Below are 22,749 nucleotides of genomic sequence, written 5' to 3' on the forward strand. Positions count from 1 at the left end.
AGCATTTTGACCTTTGCTGCCCATCTGATATTGTTTACTGTAGCACACTAATACTTGTACGGCATTTATAATTTATGAGCATTGCATGCACAATAAGAAAACCTTCCCTCTGGCATGCATATATAATTCATATTCATATTCAGAATGTATATGCACGCATGACGTAGTTTATTTTGAAATGCAATGTTCAACTGTTAACTTGACAGTTAGAACATTTATGTATGCATAATTTGCATATATAAGCATTAAGAAACAGAAATGTATTAATTATCTTTAGCTTCATGGAATATTGAATTCATAGATGAATGTTATTGTATGCAGCATAAATAATATTAAAATAACATTTTTAATGCCAATACACTTTATGCATTCACCCAATTTGAGGCCCAATTTACCCAAAATGTCTAGATTCCCTGTATAAAGGGAAATTAAGTTTAAGGTTTTAGAAACTCTCCATGTATTAAAATTGTACAAGATTTTTAGAAGTTTCTAAAATTTACTTGCAATTTCTAAGTGAAAAATACTGAAATACTGATCTACCAACAGATCCAAACAATATGAGCTATTAATATAGCCAGTTTAAGCAGGCTGACATATAAAACGTTCATCATAACGAAGAAAATGGTGTTACAATTCAATTCTTGAAACTTATTAAATAGTTGGAATTATATTTATGCAGGCTGATACTGTGAAAAAATTACATTACATTACATTAAAGTAGATACTGCTGAAAGTGCATGTCATACATCTAACCTGTTTATCTAGTACTGCACTTATTAATGCAATGGTGCAGTCCTGTTTTTGTCTGCTGGTTATTTATGCATGTTAACTCTTGTGATGAAAGGATGTGTCACAGACACAGGGAACGATGAGAATTTAGGGGGGAAAGGAGAGAACATACTGCTTGAAGTTGGGCTACTGACGTTTCTGCCGTTTTTTCAAAGAGTTCAAAAAGAGTTTCCTCCAGCGAGAACATGAAAAAAAGATTCAAAGGCTCTTTGCATACTAATAATTAATATACTTAAGAAGGTCATGTCCAAATCTAATATCTACAGTGCAATTACTGTATAATATTGAGATTGGAAATCTCTGAGTAGCTTAGAAGTTTAACGGGTGAATTCACTGCTGTGATGTGACATAACTGGGACATTTTGCCACTGGGTTTTTAAAGACATGTATGAGGTTGTTAAAATGAAAGCCCATTTCCACAGAGGGATGGATGGACGGACGGACGGACGGACGGACGGACGAATGAACGAACGAACGAACGAACAGATAGATAGATAGATAGATAGATAGGTAGGTAACTGTGACTTTTTATCTCACAATTCTGACTTTTTTTCTGCTGCACATGATGCTTATTCATGACGATGCAAAATCACTCAAACGTAATGGTGTTTGTTCACAGCACAACATGAAAGAATGTGCAGAAGCTGTACAGAGAAACAGGATTGACGGCTGTCGGTTTCTGGTAGGTTCCTTTCTTGCTCAATATTGATGTTTTCTCTTTGCACATGGCATATTTAGTTAAATCAAATCTGTTTTCTTTAACTATATCATGATCAGTCGTTTCCACTAATTAAGTCCACTATTCACAGATTTTAGATCAAATCAGTGATCAATGTAAAAAACAAAAAAAACAGCAGTTTCACTCTTTCACATGGGGAAATGAGCAAAAAACCCAGCTTCCTTAACTGTGTAATGACAGCTGCTGCGGTTTCTGTAGTGGATTTGCATTGATGAGTCTTAAACATGATCTGAGAAAGTCTTTTCATGATCTACCTCGGATAGTTTACGCTGTTGGAACCACATTTCAACAGCCATCTGAATCAGCGAAGCCGGTTCGGGCGAGATCAGGAGTGTTTGGGAAACCTGTTTGGAAACAGTCATTATATGTGCACTTCCGTTTGGTGATAGAGAAATTACACACTTCACGACATGTGTAATTAATCATTTGACATTTCCAAATGAAATGGGATATTCAATGAGGAAATAAATGAATGGTGGGACCTAAGTTATCAGTCCAAACACAACTTTACTGCCTGTGCGCCATAAAAACTCATGAATCATGAATCATGAATATCAAACTCGATTCAGCTCGAATCTATGAAAATCAATTACAACATGTGTGGATATCAATGTTTTATTGCATTGAGACAGTATGTGTGAAGTTTTGTGATAACGGCTGGCAGAATGAATGGATGGATGGACGGACGGACGGACGGACGGACGGACGAACGGACGGACGAACGAACGAACAGATAGATAGATAGATAGATAGATAGATAGATAGGTAGGTAACTGTGACTTTTTATCTCACAATTCTGACTTTTTTTCTTGCAATTCTAAATTTATATTGAAAATGTATATACAGTATCTATATAAAAATATTGTGAGTTAAACTCAGATTTGAGAGATATAAACTCGGAATTCTGAGAGAAAAAAAATGACAGAATTGTGAGATCTAAACTCAGAATTCTGAGAAAAAAGTCAGAATTTTAAGATGTAAACTTGGAATTCAGAGAAAAAGTCAGAATTGTGAGATGTAAACTCAAAATTCTATGAAGAAGGAGAAGGCATGAGTCAGAATTCCGATATGAAAACTTGGAATTCCGAGAGAAAGTCCAAATATTGAGATCTAGGGCCCTATTTTAACAATCTAAGCGCATGGTCTAAAGTGCACGGCGCAGGTGCACTTAGGGCATGTCCGAATCCACGTTTGCTAGCCTGGCGCATGGACTAAAAGGGTTGCCCCTATTCTTTTAATGAGTCATGGGTGTGTTTTGGGCATAACGTGCAATAAACCAATCAGAGTCTCATCTCCCATTCCCTTTAAGAGCCAGGTGCGCTCGCGCCATGGCGAATTCGCTATTTACACGGCGGAATTTGCAAGCGCAAAGACAGAATGCATCTCCAGAGATGAAACTGAGCTGCTTGTGCACGAGCAAATAGGTAGCCTAATTCTGATACATGCAATGACTATCCATTATGACATGTAGGCATTTTTATATTTATGTAGCCTACACAATAATAATATTTTACATTGTAATACTTTAATTTTTAATATTTGACATGTTTGTGTGCTGCTGCACATCCCTGTGTGTGTAATAAGCAGAGTGTATTTGCGTTATTTTGTTAAATAACAAAAAAAATAAATAAATACTGCGCCATTGACTTTAGACCAGGTCTTAGTTGGTCAATGGCGCAGTCTATTTCAGTTGCCTCAAAATAGCAACGCCTCAACAATGCACATGAACACACCTCATTTTCAGACCAGAAAACGATACAAAGAAAATGATAACTGCGTCATGCTGAAACTAGCAAAAAACAGTTGCTTCGTGCCTGATGCCGCATTGCACCGAGTTAGAATTCCAATATGTAAACTTGGAATTGAGCGGAAAAAGTCCAAATTGTGAGATATAAACTCAGAATTCTGAGAAAATAAAATAATTAGAATTCCAAGATGTGAGATGTAAACTCGGAATTCTGAATTTTTAGATGTAAACTTGAAATTCCAGAAAAAAGTCAGAATTGTGAGATGTAAACTCGTAATTCTGAAAAATTGTGGAAAAATTATCAGAAAAAAATGTAAAAATTGTGAGATATAAACTCTGTATTCAGAGAAAAAGTAAATTACAATAAGTAAACTTGGAATTCTGAGAAAAAACAACCAAACAAACAAAAAAACATCAGAATTGCAAGATGTAAACTTTGAATTGTGAGAAAATAAGTTTTGAGTTTGTATCTCGCAATTCTGACTTTTTGAATTGTGTGGTGGAAATGGGCTTCCATAGCAAAATGAAAGAAACATGATCAAACTCAACACCTGGTACATAAAAGCATTTATAGTTGAAAAAAAAAAACGTTTTAATGTGTTACCAGCAGCGCAGCATCTTGGAAGACTCTTGTTAATTCAGTGTGAAGTGGAAGGCTGTTATTTGTGGTATATGTAAACTTGGAATTCAGAGAAAAAGTCAGAATTGTGAGATGTAAACTCAAAATTCTATGAAGAAGGAGAAGGCATGAGTCAGAATTCCGATATGAAAACTTGGAATTCCGAGAGAAAGTCCAAATATTGAGATCTAGGGCCCTATTTTAACAATCTAAGCGCATGGTCTAAAGTGCACAGCGCAGGTGCACTTAGGGCATGTCCGAATCCACGTTTGCTAGCCTGGCGCATGGTCTAAAAGGGTTGCCCCTATTCTTTTAATGAGTCATGGGTGTGTTTTGGGCATAACGTGCAATAAACCAATCAGAGTCTCATCTCCCATTCCCTTTAAGAGCCAGGTGCGCTCGCGCCATGGCGAATTCGCTATTTACACGGCGGAATTTGCAAGCGCAAAGACAGAATGCATCTCCAGAGATGAAACTGAGCTGCTTGTGCACGAGCAAATAGGTAGCCTAATTCTGATACATGCAATGACTATCCATTATGATATATAGGAATTTTTATATTTATGTAGCCTACACAATAATAATATTTTACATTGTAATACTTTAATTTTTAATATTTGACATGTTCGTGTGCTGCTGCACATCCCTGTGTGTGTAATAAGCAGAGTGTATTTGCGTTATTTTGTTAAATAACAAAAAAAATAAATAAATACTGCGCCATTGACTTTAGACCAGGTCTTAGTTGGTCAATGGCGCAGTCTATTTCAGTTGCCTCAAAATAGCAACGCCTCAACAATGCACATGAACACACCTCATTTTCAGACCAGAAAACGATACAAAGAAAATGATAACTGCGTCATGCTGACACTAGCAAAAAACAGTTGCTTCATGCCTGATGCCGCATTGCACCGAGTTAGAATTCCAATATGTAAACTTGGAATTGAGCGGAAAAAGTCCAAATTGTGAGATATAAACTCAGAATTCTGAGAAAATAAAATAATTAGAATTCCAAGATGTGAGATGTAAACTCGGAATTCTGAATTTTTAGATGTAAACTTGAAATTCCAGAAAAAAGTCAGAATTGTGAGATGTAAACTCGTAATTCTGAAAAATTGTGGAAAAATTATCAGAAAAAAATGTAAAAATTGTGAGATATAAACTCTGTATTCAGAGAAAAAGTAAATTACAATAAGTAAACTTGGAATTCTGAGAAAAAACAACCAAACAAACAAAAAAACATCAGAATTGCAAGATGTAAACTTTGAATTGTGAGAAAATAAGTTTTGAGTTTGTATCTCGCAATTCTGACTTTTTGAATTGTGTGGTGGAAATGGGCTTCCATAGCAAAATGAAAGAAACATGATCAAACTCAACACCTGGTACATAAAAGCATTTATAGTTGAAAAAAAAAAACGTTTTAATGTGTTACCAGCAGCGCAGCATCTTGGAAGACTCTTGTTAATTCAGTGTGAAGTGGAAGGCTGTTATTTGTGGTATTCAGCAGGTTTTCCAGGCCCTCATCCACTCTTTAAGTGTTTCTAGTGTGCCGTTGTTCTTTATCTCTGCGGGTCTCCTGTAGCTTTCGGTGTCTTCATTCTCTCCAAAAACTATTAGTAGAATAAGACATTTCTTCATTCTTCCCATGATGCCCTCTTAACAAAACACGGACAAACAAAATAAACCTGAACAGGCAGCGGGTGACGCCAAAGTGACTGAATAATGAAGGGACTAAAAGACACTCAAGCGGGTTTTTGTCCACCCATGTTGCTCAAAGCGACGCAACAGTCAATCTTTTGTATTTTTGCTGAATCTCGCCTTAATTACTTTCACTGCCACTTTTTCCCTTCTTTCTTCAAGCCTGAGGTAGTAACTGAGGTAGTAACCAAAGAAACTACTTTGGGTGTGGATTACATTCAGAATGATGCAGTATTTTGGTTGTGTAGATAGGTTGGAGGGTTTAATGGGTCACTGATGTTCAGTTTTATGTACGGATGTGTACATTTAAAATTGAATACACAAATACTATACATTTTTGTGTTCAAATTATTTTGATGGATAAAGTCAAAAGTGTCAGGGTGGTTCAACTGATCAATTACAATGATAATTAAAAGTATTACATTCTTAAAACCAACTAAACAGTTTGGCATATTATTATTATTATTATTATTATTATTAGTATTAGTATTATTATTATTATTAGTAGTAGTAGTAGTAGTAGTAGTAGTAGTAGTAGTAGTAGTAGTAGTAGTAGTAGTAGTAGTAGTAGTAGTAGTAGTAGTATATTATTATTAGTAGTATTATTATTATTATTATTATTATTATTATTAGTAGTAGTAGTAGTAGTAGTAGTAGTAGTAGTAGTATACTTGTATTATTATACTTGTATTATTTAATTATTTATTAGTTTTGATAAAATATTACTATTTATTTTTAGAATGAATGTCATATGCTACAACCAGTCATATAAACATAATGATATTTATAAATTAATAAATCAATATTTTTGTAAAATAAACATTCAAATAATTGAATGAATGAATGATATGCCAAAATAATAATAACAATAATAATATAAGTAGGAAACAATTTATTTAATTCTTTTTATATTTTGTTGCATTTATCTAGTTTCATTCATTCATTCACACACACCGTACATTTACAATTAATATTATGTATTATTTTAAACACACACATTTTATTTTTTCACATCAGTTCTCATGTCTAGTTTATTTTTTTATATATTTTTTTATACTAAGTAATATGTAGTAATAGTAATATTTAAGCACTATATTATTATTATTATTTACTCCATTTTCACTTATTCTGTACAGTATCTGTGAATTTTATCATTACTTATTCAATTTAGTTTGTAGTTTCAATATATACATGAGCGAACGAACAAACTAACGAACGAAGTTAAATATGAAAATAAAAACGAAATGAACTGTTGTCATTCCAATCACATACTAGGGCCATGATTGCAAAACAATTCTTGATGAATATCAATTTACACTCCGTCTGACACTTTATTTATATGATTTGTATAGTGTATGCTTTGTATGCAGAATAACTTTCCAATTATTCATTTTTGATTCGATGCAGTAAAAACAATAGTTTGAGAGAATCCGGGTGCATATGTAAATATTTTTTTCGCTTTTCGATTCCGTGGCTGAGAGCTCAAAAACAGTAAGAATAATAGTAAGATAGTTTTTGTATATGATGTATATACAACAGGCTGCACTACAGCGGCGATCTTCCCTTTCAAGGAAACGTTTCTCATATCAAAAGAAGTGCTACTGATAGCTACCTTGCACAACCCATGAGTCCCAGTATAATAAGTGTGATGAGGACGTGTCAGCAGTCCACAGCGAGCGGCTGGCGTTTCATCTGTGCTCGAGAAAGCCGCACTGTTGATTGTGTTTTGGCAGATTTGTGATCGTGAGTGCCAAGCCCTGCAGGTAAAGCTCTTCAAACAATCGGATGGCGATGAATGTCAGATTTTGTCAGTCTCCGCTGTTGGCCTGAGGGGCACACATTGTTTGTATTTCTGTCACAACCAAACTAACTTTTGTCTCTGTACGGAGTGGAAATGCAAACAATGGGGTCTTGTTGTCTGCGAGGCATGTCGGGGCATTTTTTTTTCATGATGTATGATTGATACGCAGTATGTTCGTCTGACAGTGTTGAAGGTAGGTTTCTAAGTCTGAGTCTGTCTTTCGTAGGGAGCGCCGGGACGTCCGTCACGTTCAATCGGAACGGCGACGCACCGGGACGGTACGATCTTTTCCAGTACCAGATGAACATCAACAGCACTCCCGGATATAAAGTTATTGGACAGTGGACAGAAACTCTCCAACTCCACGTGAGTACATGTTGTCTGCAAAAGTGTCGTCATGAGATAATGTGGTTCAGATTCATCCATCAAACGTTTGCTATGTGATTTTGGTGAGTTTCAGAAAAGTAAGTTAATAAGACATTCATTCATTCATTCATTTACTACACAAATGTTTTTCCCCCTCCATATTTTTTTGTATTTATCTAATTTTACTTTTAGGCTATTCATTCATTCATTCGTTTACATTCCTTAAATTTAATATAATTTATATTATTTATCATTTTGTTTCAGAAAAATAAGAAAGTTTCATTCATTCATTCATTTATATTCCTTAAATTTAATATCATTTATATTATTTATAATTTTAAGAAAAATAAGTTTCATTCATTCATTCATTCATTCTTCCACACAAATGTTTTTTCTCTCCAAATTTTGTTATATTTATTTAGTTGTATTTTCATTCATCCATTCATTCATTCGTTCACATTCCTTAAATTTAATGCCATTTATATTATTTTTCCTTTTGTTTCAGAAAGTGAGAAAGTTTTATTTATTTATATACAGTATATATAAAATAAATATTTTTTTTTTCCATATTTTGTTGTATTGATTTATTTATTTTTGTTTTTAGGCTATTCATTCATTCATTGACGTGCATTTACTCATTTACATTCCTTAAACTTAATGTCTTTTATATTATTTGTTTTGTTTCAGAAAAATAAGTGAGAATTTATGAATTCATTTGTTTATTTGTTTGTTCATTCATTTGAATGTTTAATTAGCATTTATATTATTTATTTAGATTTAAAAAATCATTAAGAATTTTTTACACAAACTATTTTCATGCTTCTTTCATATGTTGTCGAATTTATTTAGTTTTATTTTAGACTATCATTCTTTCATTCATTCATTGACATACTTTAAATTTATATTTTTTATATTATTCATTGTTCGCTTTAAAAATGACTTTACACAAATTTGCTTTTATTATATTTAGTTGTCATATCCTGTTTACTTTTATACTTTGATTGTGTGTTATGCATATTCATTAACATGTAATAGCAATAAGTAAGCACCTAAAATGTGTTATAATTTATATTATTTATTTTTCTGGATTATTTATGTATTATTTCTTCCTCCATTTCCCTTATTCCTCTGCATTTTATAATCGTTAATTACTCCACTTACTGTATTGTACATGTGTATGGTTTATTTCCCGTTATTTTAATTCTGATGGTTCGGGAAGCTCTTTCTACACCCAGCAGTTGGGCACAGCCAAGCATAGCAGTTAAACATAATATAATTTAGTCCAGATAATTGCTAGGGACATTTAAAAGATTCATCTTAATAGCCAGAGCTTCATAAGACCATAACCTCTGATTGAACCATAGATTATATGTTAACGTATATGAGAAACCCTTCCCCCGGGGAGTACAGGTTATTAGATGTGCATTAATAATATCAGCAATTTGTTCATGTCTATGCATGCTGGGATTATTGAGCATGCACACGGCAGGAATAAATAAAGTTCAATTCAAATAAAGCAAAATCAAGTTCTTCTCATACGCAGCCTGATTATGGAGTCTCACTCTCAGCATTACTGTAAATCCATACACTGTGTGAGTTCGGGAGGCCGTGAGCCCTTACACGTGTTACAAGTCAGTTAACCTGTTAAACATGTCAAAGCAGTTGGTACATGGCACGACTATATTGCATGGCGAGCCGGCGGTGGTTGCATGAGCTCTGGTGCTAAACATGGACATTGGTGTTTTCAGTGTTGCTGCTATAACTTAAAGAAACAAGCTAAAAAGACTAGCAGAGAACAACATGGCTGTTCCGTTCAACAAAAACAACTAGATAAGGGATCTCCAACCCCACTCCTGGAGAGCTACCGTCATGCAGACTTCAGTTCCAACCTGCTCCACCACACCTGCCTGTCATTATCAAGCAACCTTGAACATCTTGATGAGCTGGTTCGGGTGTTTTTGATTGGGGTTGGAGGTGTAATCTGCAGGACAGAGTTGGAGACCACTGAACTAGACCACTGAGTATTTTGTTTGTGTGTCAGTGTAGACTAGTTTTCTATGTGATGTGGTTGTGTATGAATTATCAATAGGGAGAGCCTTTACACTGGCCAAAGTCAGCTGATGCCCACTTTTTTTAAAGTTTGTTTAAAAATGGTCAGGAGCTCAGGAGGTGCTTGCAACTCAACATGGCTCTATTGTGTGTGTGTGTGTTTGTGTGTTTGGTCTTTTGTTTGCTTTTTTGTTTGTTTGTTTTGTTTTATTGTTATGATTTGTTTTTGTTTGTTTTGTGTTTGATGTTTTGTTTTGTATTTATTTATTTTATTTTTGTGTTTGGTTGTTTTATTTATTTATTTTATTTTATAATTTTTTTATTTTTTATTTTGTGTTGCTTTGTTTTATGTTTGTAAAAACAAGCAGTTTTTTATGTTTTTTGTGTTTGGTTGTTTTGTTTTGTGTTTTATTTTTATGACTTGTGTTGCTTTGTTTTTATTTGTTTTGTGTTTGGTGTTTTGTTTCATATTGTTTTTTTTTCATTTTGTGTTTTAGTGTTATTTCTTTTTTGTTGTTGTTTTTGTGTGTTTGTTCTGTTGTGTTGTTTTATTTTGTTTTGTTTTAGGTTTTGTGTGTGTTTGGTTTTGTTTGTTTTATTTTGTGTTGGTTGTTTTGTTTGTGTTGTGTTGTGTTGTGTTGTGTTGTGTTGTGTTGTGTTGTGTTGTGTTGTGTTGTGTTATGTTTGTGTTGCTTTGTTCTGTGTTTTGTTTTATTTTTGTTTCATGTTTTGTTATTTTGTGTTTGCTTGTTTTATTTTGTGTTACTTTGTTTTATGTTTGTGTTGCTTGTTGTTTTGTGTTGTTGCTTTGTTTTGTGTTTAATGGGTTTTTGTCCTTTTTTGTTCAGTTTAGTTAACAAAAAAGTTTTTTTTTTCTTTTTTGTTTGTTTGTTAATAAATAAATTAGACTATTTCTCACTAATTATTATCAGCCCACATGAGACTAGGTTAAATTTAACAAACATAAAGCAATGTATTGCAATTTAATGACCAAGCATTCACATCTACAGTATGTTCATGCTCTTGTATAAAGTGCAGTATATTTTTTTCCTTAGCCATTTGTTTAAAAGTCTTTTAAACACTGGTGGATAGTCTACTCTTTGTAATTAAAACTTCTTAGATTAGCTACTTGTTAACTGTAATTGAAAATCACCTGTTATAAAAAAAAAAAAAAAAAACGTCATCCAAGTCATAAGAGACATTCTAGTTGAGATCAGTGTTATTGACTTGAGATCACATGATCTTTACAAAGGATTTTTTTAAATATATATTTATATTTTATATATTTTTTTTTTTCAGTGATTTACATGAGAATTAAAGATTTTAGTATTGCCATGTCTTCTCTTGCTGTAGATAAATGATCACTGATTTGCATTAGTCATCAATTGCTTTTCTTATATTGAAATTCCACCGAGAGGTTCCTTATTAATTATTCTAATAATGCTAGGAAAGGATTTGATGTCATGTGACATCATCTGAACCCGCCTACAGCATCTCATTCACAACAGCTCAATGTAATTCCCTGACATCTGGTTGTAATTCATCCAAAAGTTTGATATCACTTTTATTTCTATGAAGGCAAAGAATAATTGTATTTGTTGCAGGAAGTATGCATCTCATCATATGTACTTAATATTTGTCAGGCTATGTTCTCGCTTGGCCTCAGTAACATTGTAATTGGATTTGTCTTGCATTGTGGGAATCCTTTTTGTGCTCAGCCTGCGAGAAGTCGTATGAGATCAGTGTTATTGACTTGAGATCACATGATCTTTACAAAGGATTTTTTTAAATATATATTTATATTTTATATATTTTTTTTTTTCAGTGATTTACATGAGAATTAAAGATTTTAGTATTGCCATGTCTTCTCTTGCTGTAGATAAATGATCACTGATTTGCATTAGTCATCAATTGCTTTTCTTATATTGAAATTCCACCGAGAGGTTCCTTATTAATTATTCTAATAATGCTAGGAAAGGATTTGATGTCATGTGACATCATCTGAACCCGCCTACAGCATCTCATTCACAACAGCTCAATGTAATTCCCTGACATCTGGTTGTAATTCATCCAAAAGTTTGATATCACTTTTATTTCTATGAAGGCAAAGAATAATTGTATTTGTTGCAGGAAGTATGCATCTCATCATATGTACTTAATATTTGTCAGGCTATGTTCTCGCTTGGCCTCAGTAACATTGTAAATGGATTTGTCTTGCATTGTGGGAATCCTTTTTGTGCTCAGCCTGCGAGAAGTCGTATTATTAGAGGAGAGAAGAAGGGAGAAAGTGAGGGTGAGAATGCTGTCCACTTGTAATTCACATCTTGCAGCCTCCGTTGAGTCATAGATGAGGATTCTGACTGAGTTGTCTCCAAAGATCGCCTACGGCTCCTGCGGCAAATGCCATTTACGCCTCAACCCCCGTCCTCGGCCCTTCACAGAGGGGAAATCGAGGAAACAGTGAGAGAGTGCCGCAAACCGTCCTACAGGGATTTCTTGTCTTCCCTCGCCGACGAAGGAACGACGCTGCTTCCCGTAGTTCCTCGACAAACTGCTGATCGTACAAGAATTGTGGAGTATATGCAGATTAGGTTTAGCAAAACGACCTGAAATATTCTTCGCAAATCAGAACACAATTTGCAATACGACCATAAATTAAATACATAAATTTATAAACATAAATTTGCAAAACAAACATTTTTAGGTCATATTTTTTTAGGTCACATTCTTTCCCCTTTTTTTTTTGTCAACATTTTGTCACACATTTTTTGACCAGATGAAATCTTTAGAATCGGTTGGAATTGGCTTGATTGGTTTGGGGAAAAAAATAAATAAATCACACAATTTACCGTCATGCTTTGTTTTCATCCTGTAAATATAGTGACGCATGGTATTTTTAAAGTGACAAGAACTACTGTGCCTCTTTTAGTCTTAACATCTGCATTGTTATTCGTTCTTGACAATTTTCTTTTTATTTTATGCTTTCAATGTGAAAAACATCTGACATTAGCATGTTTTAGCTGTTAGCATGCTATACTGTGGGAAACGTTTCTAAAATCAAGACAAGACAGCGTATTTTTTTATGTCAAAGTGACAGAAAACAGTCATCCATGAGTTATCCATAAATGCTTTTAAAATTAGTGAAAGCATGGAAATTTCACGCTAATTGCATTCTTAGCATTACAACAAAGAACGCTATCATGGCTGTTAGCATAAACTGTTTCTATGGTCAGTTTCCTCTATTTATCATGGTGAAGGGCAACAGTGTGAAGAAAATGATATGCTAAGCAAGTTGTTTATGTGTATTTCTACGTTTAAGTTTGGTTAATGACATTTGAAGGTAACTCTATCACCCCCTAGAGTACTGAGGCTTGTTAGCGTCACAAATAAGGATCTGTCTTTATAAGGATTGTGGGTATTTTAAATGTGACAAGAACTTTTAGGCATATTTTAGGTGTATTTAATATTCTCTTTTTGTTTGTGCTCACAAAAACATCTCACATTGGCATGTTTTAGCTGTTAGCATGCTATACTGTTGGGATATTTCTAAAAATCAAAACAACACTTTTAGTCACTGTTTCACACATTCTCAACATTTTATTTTGTGCTCAAAAGGTAAATGATATGCTAAGCAAGTTGTTTATGTGTATTTCTACGTTTATGTTTGTTTTAATGACATTTGAAGGTAACTCTATCACCCCCTAGAGTACTGAGGCTTGTTAGCGCCACAGTAACTCCTCTGAGTCACAAATAAGGATATGTCTCTATAAGGATTGTGGGTATTTTAAATGTGACAAGAACTTTTAAGCATATTTTAGGTGTATTTAATATTCTCTTTTTGTTTGTGCTCACAAAAACATCTCACATTGGCATGTTTTAGCTGTTAGCATGCTATACTGTTGGGATATTTCTAAAAATCAAAACAACACTTTTAGTCACTGTTTCACACATTCTCAACATTTTATTTTGTGCTCAAAAGGTGAAAAAACATCACATATTAGCATATTTTATCCATTAGCATGCTATACTGTGGGGATCTTTCCAAAATTGAGAATAGACAGTATTACTTAGTGACAGAAAACATTCTGAATTATCCATAAATGTTAAAAAATTTGCTAAAGTGTGGACATTTTGTGTTAACTCTTTAGGCGGCTGGATTTTGACATCAAGATTTCAAAAGCTTGTGGCTTGAAAGGGCTTAAATTAAATTGTAAATTAGAAATGTTGGGCATGACCGAAAGTTTATGTGGGGTGTAAATATACTCATCTAATTTGCATATTATGACGTCATCAGGGGGCAGCCCTCTTGAATGTCATAATATTCAGGAAATAATAGATATTGAATGGTTGTTTGAACTTATTTGCATGTTTTTTTTTTTGTCTTTTTATGTCTTTTTGTTCATTCCAAATGATCAGAAAAGAGGAAACCAACAATAAAACAGGAGAAAGTACTAAATTATTACTATATTACTATACTATATAGTAGTAAAACGCATGTGAACAGTAGCCTACTTTTTGATCAGTTCATCAGTAATATTCAGGAAATAATAGATATTGCCCTGCCACCCCCATCCCCGTTGGGCAAAGGGTCGAAATGATCACTTGTTTGTGCTTCATGAACACTCTCGCCTTTTACGGCGGCACCATTGCGCTGCAAAGATGTACCGGGAGAAGCGCGATCATTAGACGACCGATCGTCATTTCCAAAAGGCAAATATTCCCCTTCAGAGTCAGAATCGGCGAATAACATTTGCAACACATCCTCACGGTACAACTTTTTATTAGCCATTTGGCGATTTTCTCTCACAAATCTCACAGCTTACCCGCACGCTATGAACTGAACTGCTTCCGCATCAATGAACACGATAGCTCACTTGCTCTGCTCTTTCCTCAAACACTTTGAATAGGAAGGTGACGTAATTTTGGTCTAGAATCGAAGTACTACATGTCTGCCATCTAGTGGTAGGGAAAACAAATGAGATATTACACCATATTATGATCTACAGTCTATTTGATTAAGTATGACGTCTTGTCGCAATTTTGCGACTTTGGCGCTAAGAGGGTTAACTACATTATTAGCATTTCCACAAGGAATGGCCATTGCATAAACCGTTAGCATAAACCGTCTGCTTCTGTGGTAAATTCCCTCTGCTGTCATGGAGGGAGAGAGCAACATATTCCATGTATTTCTACATTTACATTTGGTTTAATGACATTTGACGGTAACTATCGCCCCCTTGAGTACCGAGGCTTGTTAAACGGCACAGTAACTCCTCTGAGTCACAGATGACAATCCTTTTCCAAGGATCATGGGTATTTTAAATCTGACAAGAGCTTCTGTGGCTCTTTTAGTCTTACCAAGCATTGCGTCGCTCATTCTCAACATTTTAATTTGTGCCGAAAGCTGAAAAATAAAAATTCGGACATCAGCATGCTTTAGCTGTTAGCATGCTGTAAAGTGGGAATATTTACAAAATCAAGAAAAGATGAGATGACTTTTTTTTTTTTACTTGTTAAAGTGACAGAAAACATTCTGAATTATCCATAAATGTTTTTAAAGTTCGGTAAAGGGTGGACATTTTGGAATAGTTGCGTTTTTAGCATTGTCGCAAGGAATGCTATAAGAGCCTTTAGCATAAACTATCTGCTTTCTGCTTTTGTCATAGCAGAGAGAAGTAGTGTTGTTTTTTTTCCACATATTCCATGTATTTCTAAACATTTACATTCAGTTTAGCAACATTCGAAGGCAACTTTATCGCCCCCTTGAGTACTGAAGCTTGTTAGCGCCACAATAGCTCCTCTGAGTCACAGACGAGAATCCATCTCCAAGGATCGCCTACGTCTTCCAAAGCAAATGTCATTTATGCCTCATCCTCAGCTCTCCCCACAGAGAGCACTGAAGAAACAAAGAGAAAGTCCCCACTAACGGTCCTGCAGGGCCGGAGCTGCAGGGAATCAGCATCTCTCCTCACCGTTGTCTCGCGGCAAAAGCGTCCTTGCTTTTGGCATCATTTCGGAAAGTGTCAAGTGATGTTTTTTCCTCACTCTCTGGGCACAGACGGCCATGAAAGGTCATGTTGCAATGAGCTGTACTGGGAACGCTGATACTGAATGCACGCCTACTGACTCTTATCGGATGCTAGCAGGAGACAACAGCAGGTTGTTGGGTTTATCCTTCTTCCTTAGTGGGCCTGCGATAAAAGCCCAAGTTGAATCCATTCCCAGAATTACGGTGCAGTTGGTTATTATTGAATCCATAAGGATGTGCTGTGGAAAAGAGCTCTAATATGTTTTTTGCTTGCTGCAGAGGAATTAATATTTAATGACATTACGCAATCTTGATTTGCCTAGGATTTGCATTTCCGTAAAAAGCTCTGAATTTTAAAACAGGAAGCTGGCTTGCTTCTGCAAACAGCTTTGGTGCATCACAGCTTTTACGTCAATGAACTTTCTACCTGCGGATTGGCACCCAGCTTATTCTTTTTGGTTCTCAAGATTTCTTGACGTAACGTGACAGATGAGTCAGTGAGTGCAGAAATAAGCTACAAATTAGCAGATTTTAGTGGAGACCGTTCCTATACCTCCGTGTGACATGTTTCCACCAACTTGTCTGCTGCGTGACATGAAATAATCACAGCTGATTGGAGGATATTTGGTCATGAGCGAGATTTTGGACCAATGAGATTTGACTGTGGGTGGGGCTTGAGTGTTGATCTCAAAAGTGTTGCATTGGTGAGTCAGATGAAAGGCGTCGTGAAAAGTCACACAGACGCTTCCAGAGATGTTGACCTTTGAGAGCTGGTTGCACATCCTTCACTTAATAAAATGTATATATATATATATTTTTTATAGACATTTTCATGTCCATGTGCAGAACCAGCTGGGTTAGCTTCCAGAGATGTTGACCTTTGAGAGCTGGTTGCACATCCTTCACTTAATAAAATGTATATATATATATATTTTTTATAGACATTTTCATGTCCATGTGCAGAACCAGCTGGGTTATATATGTTATGCAGTATTTGAACTTGATAGTTAAAAAAAACATTGATTTTGTTGTAATTTAAAGGGGTCATATGATGCGATTTCAATTTTTCCTTTCTGTTTGGAGTGTTACAAGCTCTTTGTGCATAAAGAAGATCTGTAAAGTTGCTAAAGACTAAAGTCTCAAATCCAAAGAGAGAGCTCGCTTTTTCAGAACGATGAGCTTTGTAAAAATCGACGCGTGTCAGAAAGGCGGGGCATAGAGGAAAAACAATAATGTACAGTATGTGGACAATAATGTGTTTTTTTAACCTTAAACCACATAAACACATTTCATTTCACCAAATACACAACATAATGTTCTTTTTAGCAACATCATATGACCCCTTTAAGTAAGCATTTTGGCCCCACTTTATATTAGGTGTCTTTAACTACTATGTGTTCATGTTGAATTGTTGCAATTGAGGTGGGATATGGTTAAGGCTAGGGACAGGTTTGGTGATTTGGTTAATTTTAGGGGTGAGTTAAACCTAACCAAATTAGTTACATAAGTAACTACATGCAAGTATTTATGTATTTATCTTTTTTTTCATATTAATGCAATGTAAAAACATGTATGTATGCAATACGTGCATTATATCTATCGATTAATTTAAATATAAGTATATGGTATTTAAAGACATATAATATAAAGTGGGTCCAATATTTCTATAAATGGTTATTCTGGACTTTTACTTCTACGTTAATTATAACTTAAGAAAATGTTATTAACAGGATGGAAATGTGCTAAAGTTAGTAATTTCACAGTGATGGATCTTTTGAGAAATCTTTGATAATGGTTTCTGATTAAGCGTCTTTGATGTTATTAAAATGATTTATGCAATTTTATCAAGCAGGACATTTTTCTTTTTAAAGTTAGATAAAATATCACAGAATTTTCATAACCATTTCAAATACTTTTTGATGTTTTTGTTCAAGGAATTTTCTTCTTACTGATATACACTACTGTTCAGAAGTGTGGGGTCTTTTTTTTTTTTTGAAAGAAAGAAAGAAAATAATACTTCTGTTTAGCAAAGGTGACAGCAAAGATATTAATGTTTCAAAATATTTCAATTTCAAATAAGTGATGTTTCATTTACTCATTAAGGATACCTGAAAAATGTCTCACGTTTTTCACCAAAAAATATGAAACTGTTTTCAACATTGTTTCTTGAGCAGCAAATCAGCATATTGGACTGGAGCAATGATGCTGAAAATTCAGCTTTGCATCACAGAAATAAGTTACATATTAAAATATGTTGCAATACAAAAAAATATATATTTCACAATATTACTGCTTTTACTGTATTTTTGATCAAATAATTGCAGTCTTGGGGAGCAGAAGAGCCTACTTTCAAAAACATAAAAAAATCTTGCCGACACCAACGTTTTGAATGGTATTGTATATTACAATACTTTTGGGGAAAGAACAGGGGGTCTGAATACTTTCCGTACCCACTGTATATTGACTTCAGAATTCTGTAATTTAGTTTAAATATTTTTGGTCCAGATAGTTGGGTATGGCTTATTGAAAGGCTAAAATTAAGTAGTCGGGCGTACTTTGTTTATGATTATTTATATGTTCAATAACAGCAGTGATGTATTTTTTATTTATTATTATTTTTTTTTCTACATTATAAATATTTAGAAAAACGTTTTGTCATGTGGTGCAAAAACAAACATATAAAAAGAAATTGTATCATAGGTAGGACCCATGCGGACCCTCATAACCATCCATGATGTATGTCTTATTACTTGATGGTTACACCACATGACATTTAGAGTCAATATATTAAAAAGTTTGATTTAAAAATATAAAGGTTTTTTTTTTTTTTTTTAGATCCATGATGTATATTTGAAAAACTTTTTTTTCAAATAACATTTATAGTTAATAAATAAATTATTTATTATTGTTTGATGGATACTTAAAAGTTTTTTTTTTTACATTCTTGACATTTGTTTGTAAAAACAAAGTTTACCTTTTACCCTTTTTCCCAGTAATATATAGGCTATTTTTAATATACAAAAGGAAAACAAAAACACTGAATGTAACAATTATTATTCTTGTTTACTTTATGGTTACACCATATGACATTTTTAGAGTCATTAAAATAAAACTTTTCAAAACACCCATGATGTATGTTTATAAAATAGGGGAAAGAAGAAAAAAAAAAATATATATATAGTTTTTACTTTTTCATTTACTTTTTATATCATTTTTTACTTATTACTGTTTTTTAATGGTTAAACCACATGACATTGAATTAAAACTTTTAATCAAATTGTTATAAACTTTTTTTTTTCAAAACATCTGTCATTTGTAAAACATTACTTTTTTAAAATATTTATATTTAATTAATAATTATTTGGTTGTACCACATGCCATTTTAAAACTCTAATAAACATATTGTTGTATTTACTTAAAAAAAAATCAGTAAAGATTTCACAGCAAAAATACACTTGAACTACGACCTAAAGAGAGACCTTTGTACAATTATACTAAGCCTTTATACTTTATACTTATAGCCTTTTACTTGTAAAAAAAAACAAAAAACAGGTACAACAGGTTTTTCAGATCATGTTGATCATTTAGTGGCCTTAGAAATCATTATATCGAATATGATACAGTATGCTTTATATGGTTAAAAAGATAGATTTTTGAAAGATTTTTCCTTCCCTTTGCTGTTGTTAACACCACAGATGTTCTTGTAAAACTTTCTGTTGAATAAAATATCAGTTTGTTAAATTAGCTTTAGCCCTCAGTGTCTAACAACAACTGCAGCCTAGCAAAAGGCAGATGAGCGTCTGTTAATTTAAGATGTGGCCTCCAGCATTCAAAACCCAAACCAGCATGAGCCAAGAATGAATGAAAGATGCTAATTCCTGTTTCATAACTGGATCCATTAAGCTTGTACTCATTAAGCAAAAGAACAGAGATTCATGAAGAAACTATCATAAGATATTTCTATAGTCACGCCCCTTCAATCACACCATGTTGCGCTAATACGCTCGGCATAATTATTCAGTGGCACCCGCGTGTCGAGGGACCTGCTAAAAGAGGGGTCTTCCTCCACGGCAGTTAATTATCGTAGCAAGCACTTGAACGAGGAAGCTCTGGAGCGTATGTGGGGTGTCAGATCAAATGTGCATTGCGAACTGACAAGAAGGCAGTGTCGAGAAAGCACCGTGTGACAAGCCAGAGACAATTGCCACAGCGGACATTCTTGCGCACTCATAACGACGCCGAGTATCGCCACGCCTCTCATTAGCACAACCAGGGTAATTAGCATTGTCACACTGCTTCCCACACTCAAATGAATCTGCATCCGTTTATCGCTGAGTGTGTTGAGGAGAAGGAGGTGGTGTGCTGAAGAAGAACTGAAGAAACCAACCACAATGAAGGCTAAAGAGTTACATCTCGTCCAGTATCCATAACAACAGGGCAATTAATCTCTGGTTATACCACATGACATTTTTAGAGTCAATAAATTAAAATGTTTATTTAAAATTATATAACACCCATGATGTGTTTGTAAAACATTGTTTACTTTTTATTGATTGATTGATTTTTTTGTGTTTTTGAGTGATTTCGTATTACTACTTTGTTACACTGCATGACATATTTAGACTCATTAAATTAATTTAGATTAAAATGTTTGGGGAAAAAAAAGGTTTTCAAAACATCCGTGATGAACCATCTTTACCTTTTTTTTTTTACAATTTCAATTTATATTTGATAAATAATTTAATATTTAATAACTATTTCTTATTACTTAATGGTTAGACATTTTAGTCATTAAAGTAAAACTTTTGATTAAAGTTTTTTTTTTTAAATCCATGATGTTTCTAAAACATTTTTTTTTAACCTTTTATTGTTTTTGAAAAATAATATTAACATTTAATAGATAATTATTTAATAATTATGTTTTATTACTTGATGGTTACACCACATAAAATTTTCAGTTATTAAATTAAAATTCTGATTAAAATGTTATAGAAGTTTTTAAACATCCATGATGTGTGGTTGAAAAACATCATTTATAGCTTTGCCATTTAAAAATAATATATAAATTTAATAAACAATGTTATTATTTAATAACTATTCCTTATTATTTGATGGTCACACCACATGGCATTTTTAGAGTCATTAAATGAAAACATTTAATTAAAATATTTTTTTTTCTTCAAAACATCCATAATGTCTGTTTGTAAAACAGTATTTAAACATTTATATTTAATAAATAATTATTTATTATTCAATGATTATTTGCACCTCATGACATTGAGTCATTAAATGTAGACTTTGATTACAATATTATAAAAGTTTTTCAAACATCCATGAAATATGTTACGTTTTTACATTTTACTGTTGTAAAAATAAATAAATAATAATAATGAAAAAAAGAAAAAAAAACTAATAAATTATTAATATATATATATAATTAGTCATTAAATTAAAATGAAAAGTTCATTTTATTTAAAACTAGAAGTATGTATGTTTGGATATGAATGGGCAAGAAGGCAGTGTTGAGAAACTGCGGACAGTTTTGCGCATTCTTAATGACACCAAGTATCGCCATGCCTCTCATTAGCACAACTGGGCTAACGTAATTAGCATTGTCACACCGCTTCCCACACTCAAACGAATCTGCATCCCATTTATCGCTGAGTGTGTTGAAGAGGAGGAGGTGAGCTGATGAAGAACTGAAGAAACCAACCACACCGAAGGCTAAAGAGTTACATCTCGTCCAGTATCCATAGCAACAGGGCTGTTGAATTCATTAGGATTGCCATGCTGTGCTTAATTACGAGCAATAGGACCGAGTACGGCCCCAAAAGTCCATGAAGGCAGGTCGAAAAATTGCTTTGGGTGGGAAGCAGATATCAAGCTAATTACTCTAGTCCCCCCCCCCAGATGTGCGAACATTAGCGCAACGCTAGTTTTTAATCCATTAGTTTTTCATATTTAAAAATGTGTGTGTGCTGCTGCGCGTCCCTGTGTGTGTAATAAGCAAAGTGTATGCGAGTTGTGAACCCGCCTATAGGCGCATATTACTAATGTACTCTTTAAATAACAACAAAAAACTACTGCCCCATTGACTTTAGACCAGGTTTTAGTTGGTCAATGGCAGTCTATTTCAGCTGCCTCAAAATAGCAACGCCTCAACAATGCGCCTGAACACACGTTGTTTTCAGACTAGCCCATGGGCGCACAAATGGGTGCAAATCCATTTGCTATTTAAACAACGTGGCACAGGAGGTAAAAATTAACTATCTGTGTCAGGATGAAACTAGCAAAAAACACTTGCATTGCACCGGGTGGATGATAGGGCCATTAGTGATATTTATCAAAAAGTAATTCACCACATTTGTAGAAAATACTTTTTTACTATGAATGTGTACACTCACATGCATTCAGGGTGTAAGGACATTTTTATTTGTTACTTGATGGTTAAAACAGTCCATTGAAGAAAGGCTGTTTACGGGCAAAAACCACTCCCGTTTTCTTTAGCAAATGTTAAAATTTTGTTAATGTAATGCAAAATCATTCTGTCTTACTGTGTGCACTTGGCAAGTGTATTGTATGTGGGGAATTGAAGAATATTTGGAGTCCTCGGTCAAGGTTGCATGATTTTTTTCCTACTTCAGCTGTGAATGCACCCAGTTATTGCATGTCATTCACATATTTATTTAATATTATTATTTACCTGTCTGTTTTGTGGGATGTTCTCTGCCGGGCAAACACTAGGTCTGCCTTTCACCCTCAGGCTAACGTTATTTAAGTTGTCACCCCACCTATGACGCAGGCCTGCCCACCGACATGATTTATTGACAATTGTGCTTGACACACAATTTAAATGTAGGGAAGGGAAGCAAAGGCCTGGCTGGGCCCGATAAGAGAAGGAGGCTCTGGGAATAAT

General features: G+C 34.0%; 1 protein-coding gene across 1 annotated transcript in view; it reads left to right on the forward strand.

Moving 5' to 3' along the window:
- The window catches only part of grm7 (glutamate metabotropic receptor 7), a gene marked incomplete at its 3' end in the record, with an annotated part of 185,972 nt that overhangs the window by 147,573 nt on the left and 15,650 nt on the right, over window positions 1-22,749 (forward strand). Inside the window, exon 7 of the mRNA XM_016574259.1 lies at window positions 7,617-7,756. Coding sequence (XP_016429745.1) covers window positions 7,617-7,756 — 140 coding nt within the window. The remainder of the gene's footprint in view (window positions 1-7,616; window positions 7,757-22,749) is intronic.

Source organism: Sinocyclocheilus rhinocerous, unplaced genomic scaffold (assembly GCF_001515625.1).
Source record: "Sinocyclocheilus rhinocerous isolate Xijiao unplaced genomic scaffold, SAMN03320098_v1.1 scaffold1886, whole genome shotgun sequence".
Taxonomy (NCBI): Eukaryota; Metazoa; Chordata; class Actinopteri; order Cypriniformes; family Cyprinidae; genus Sinocyclocheilus; species Sinocyclocheilus rhinocerous.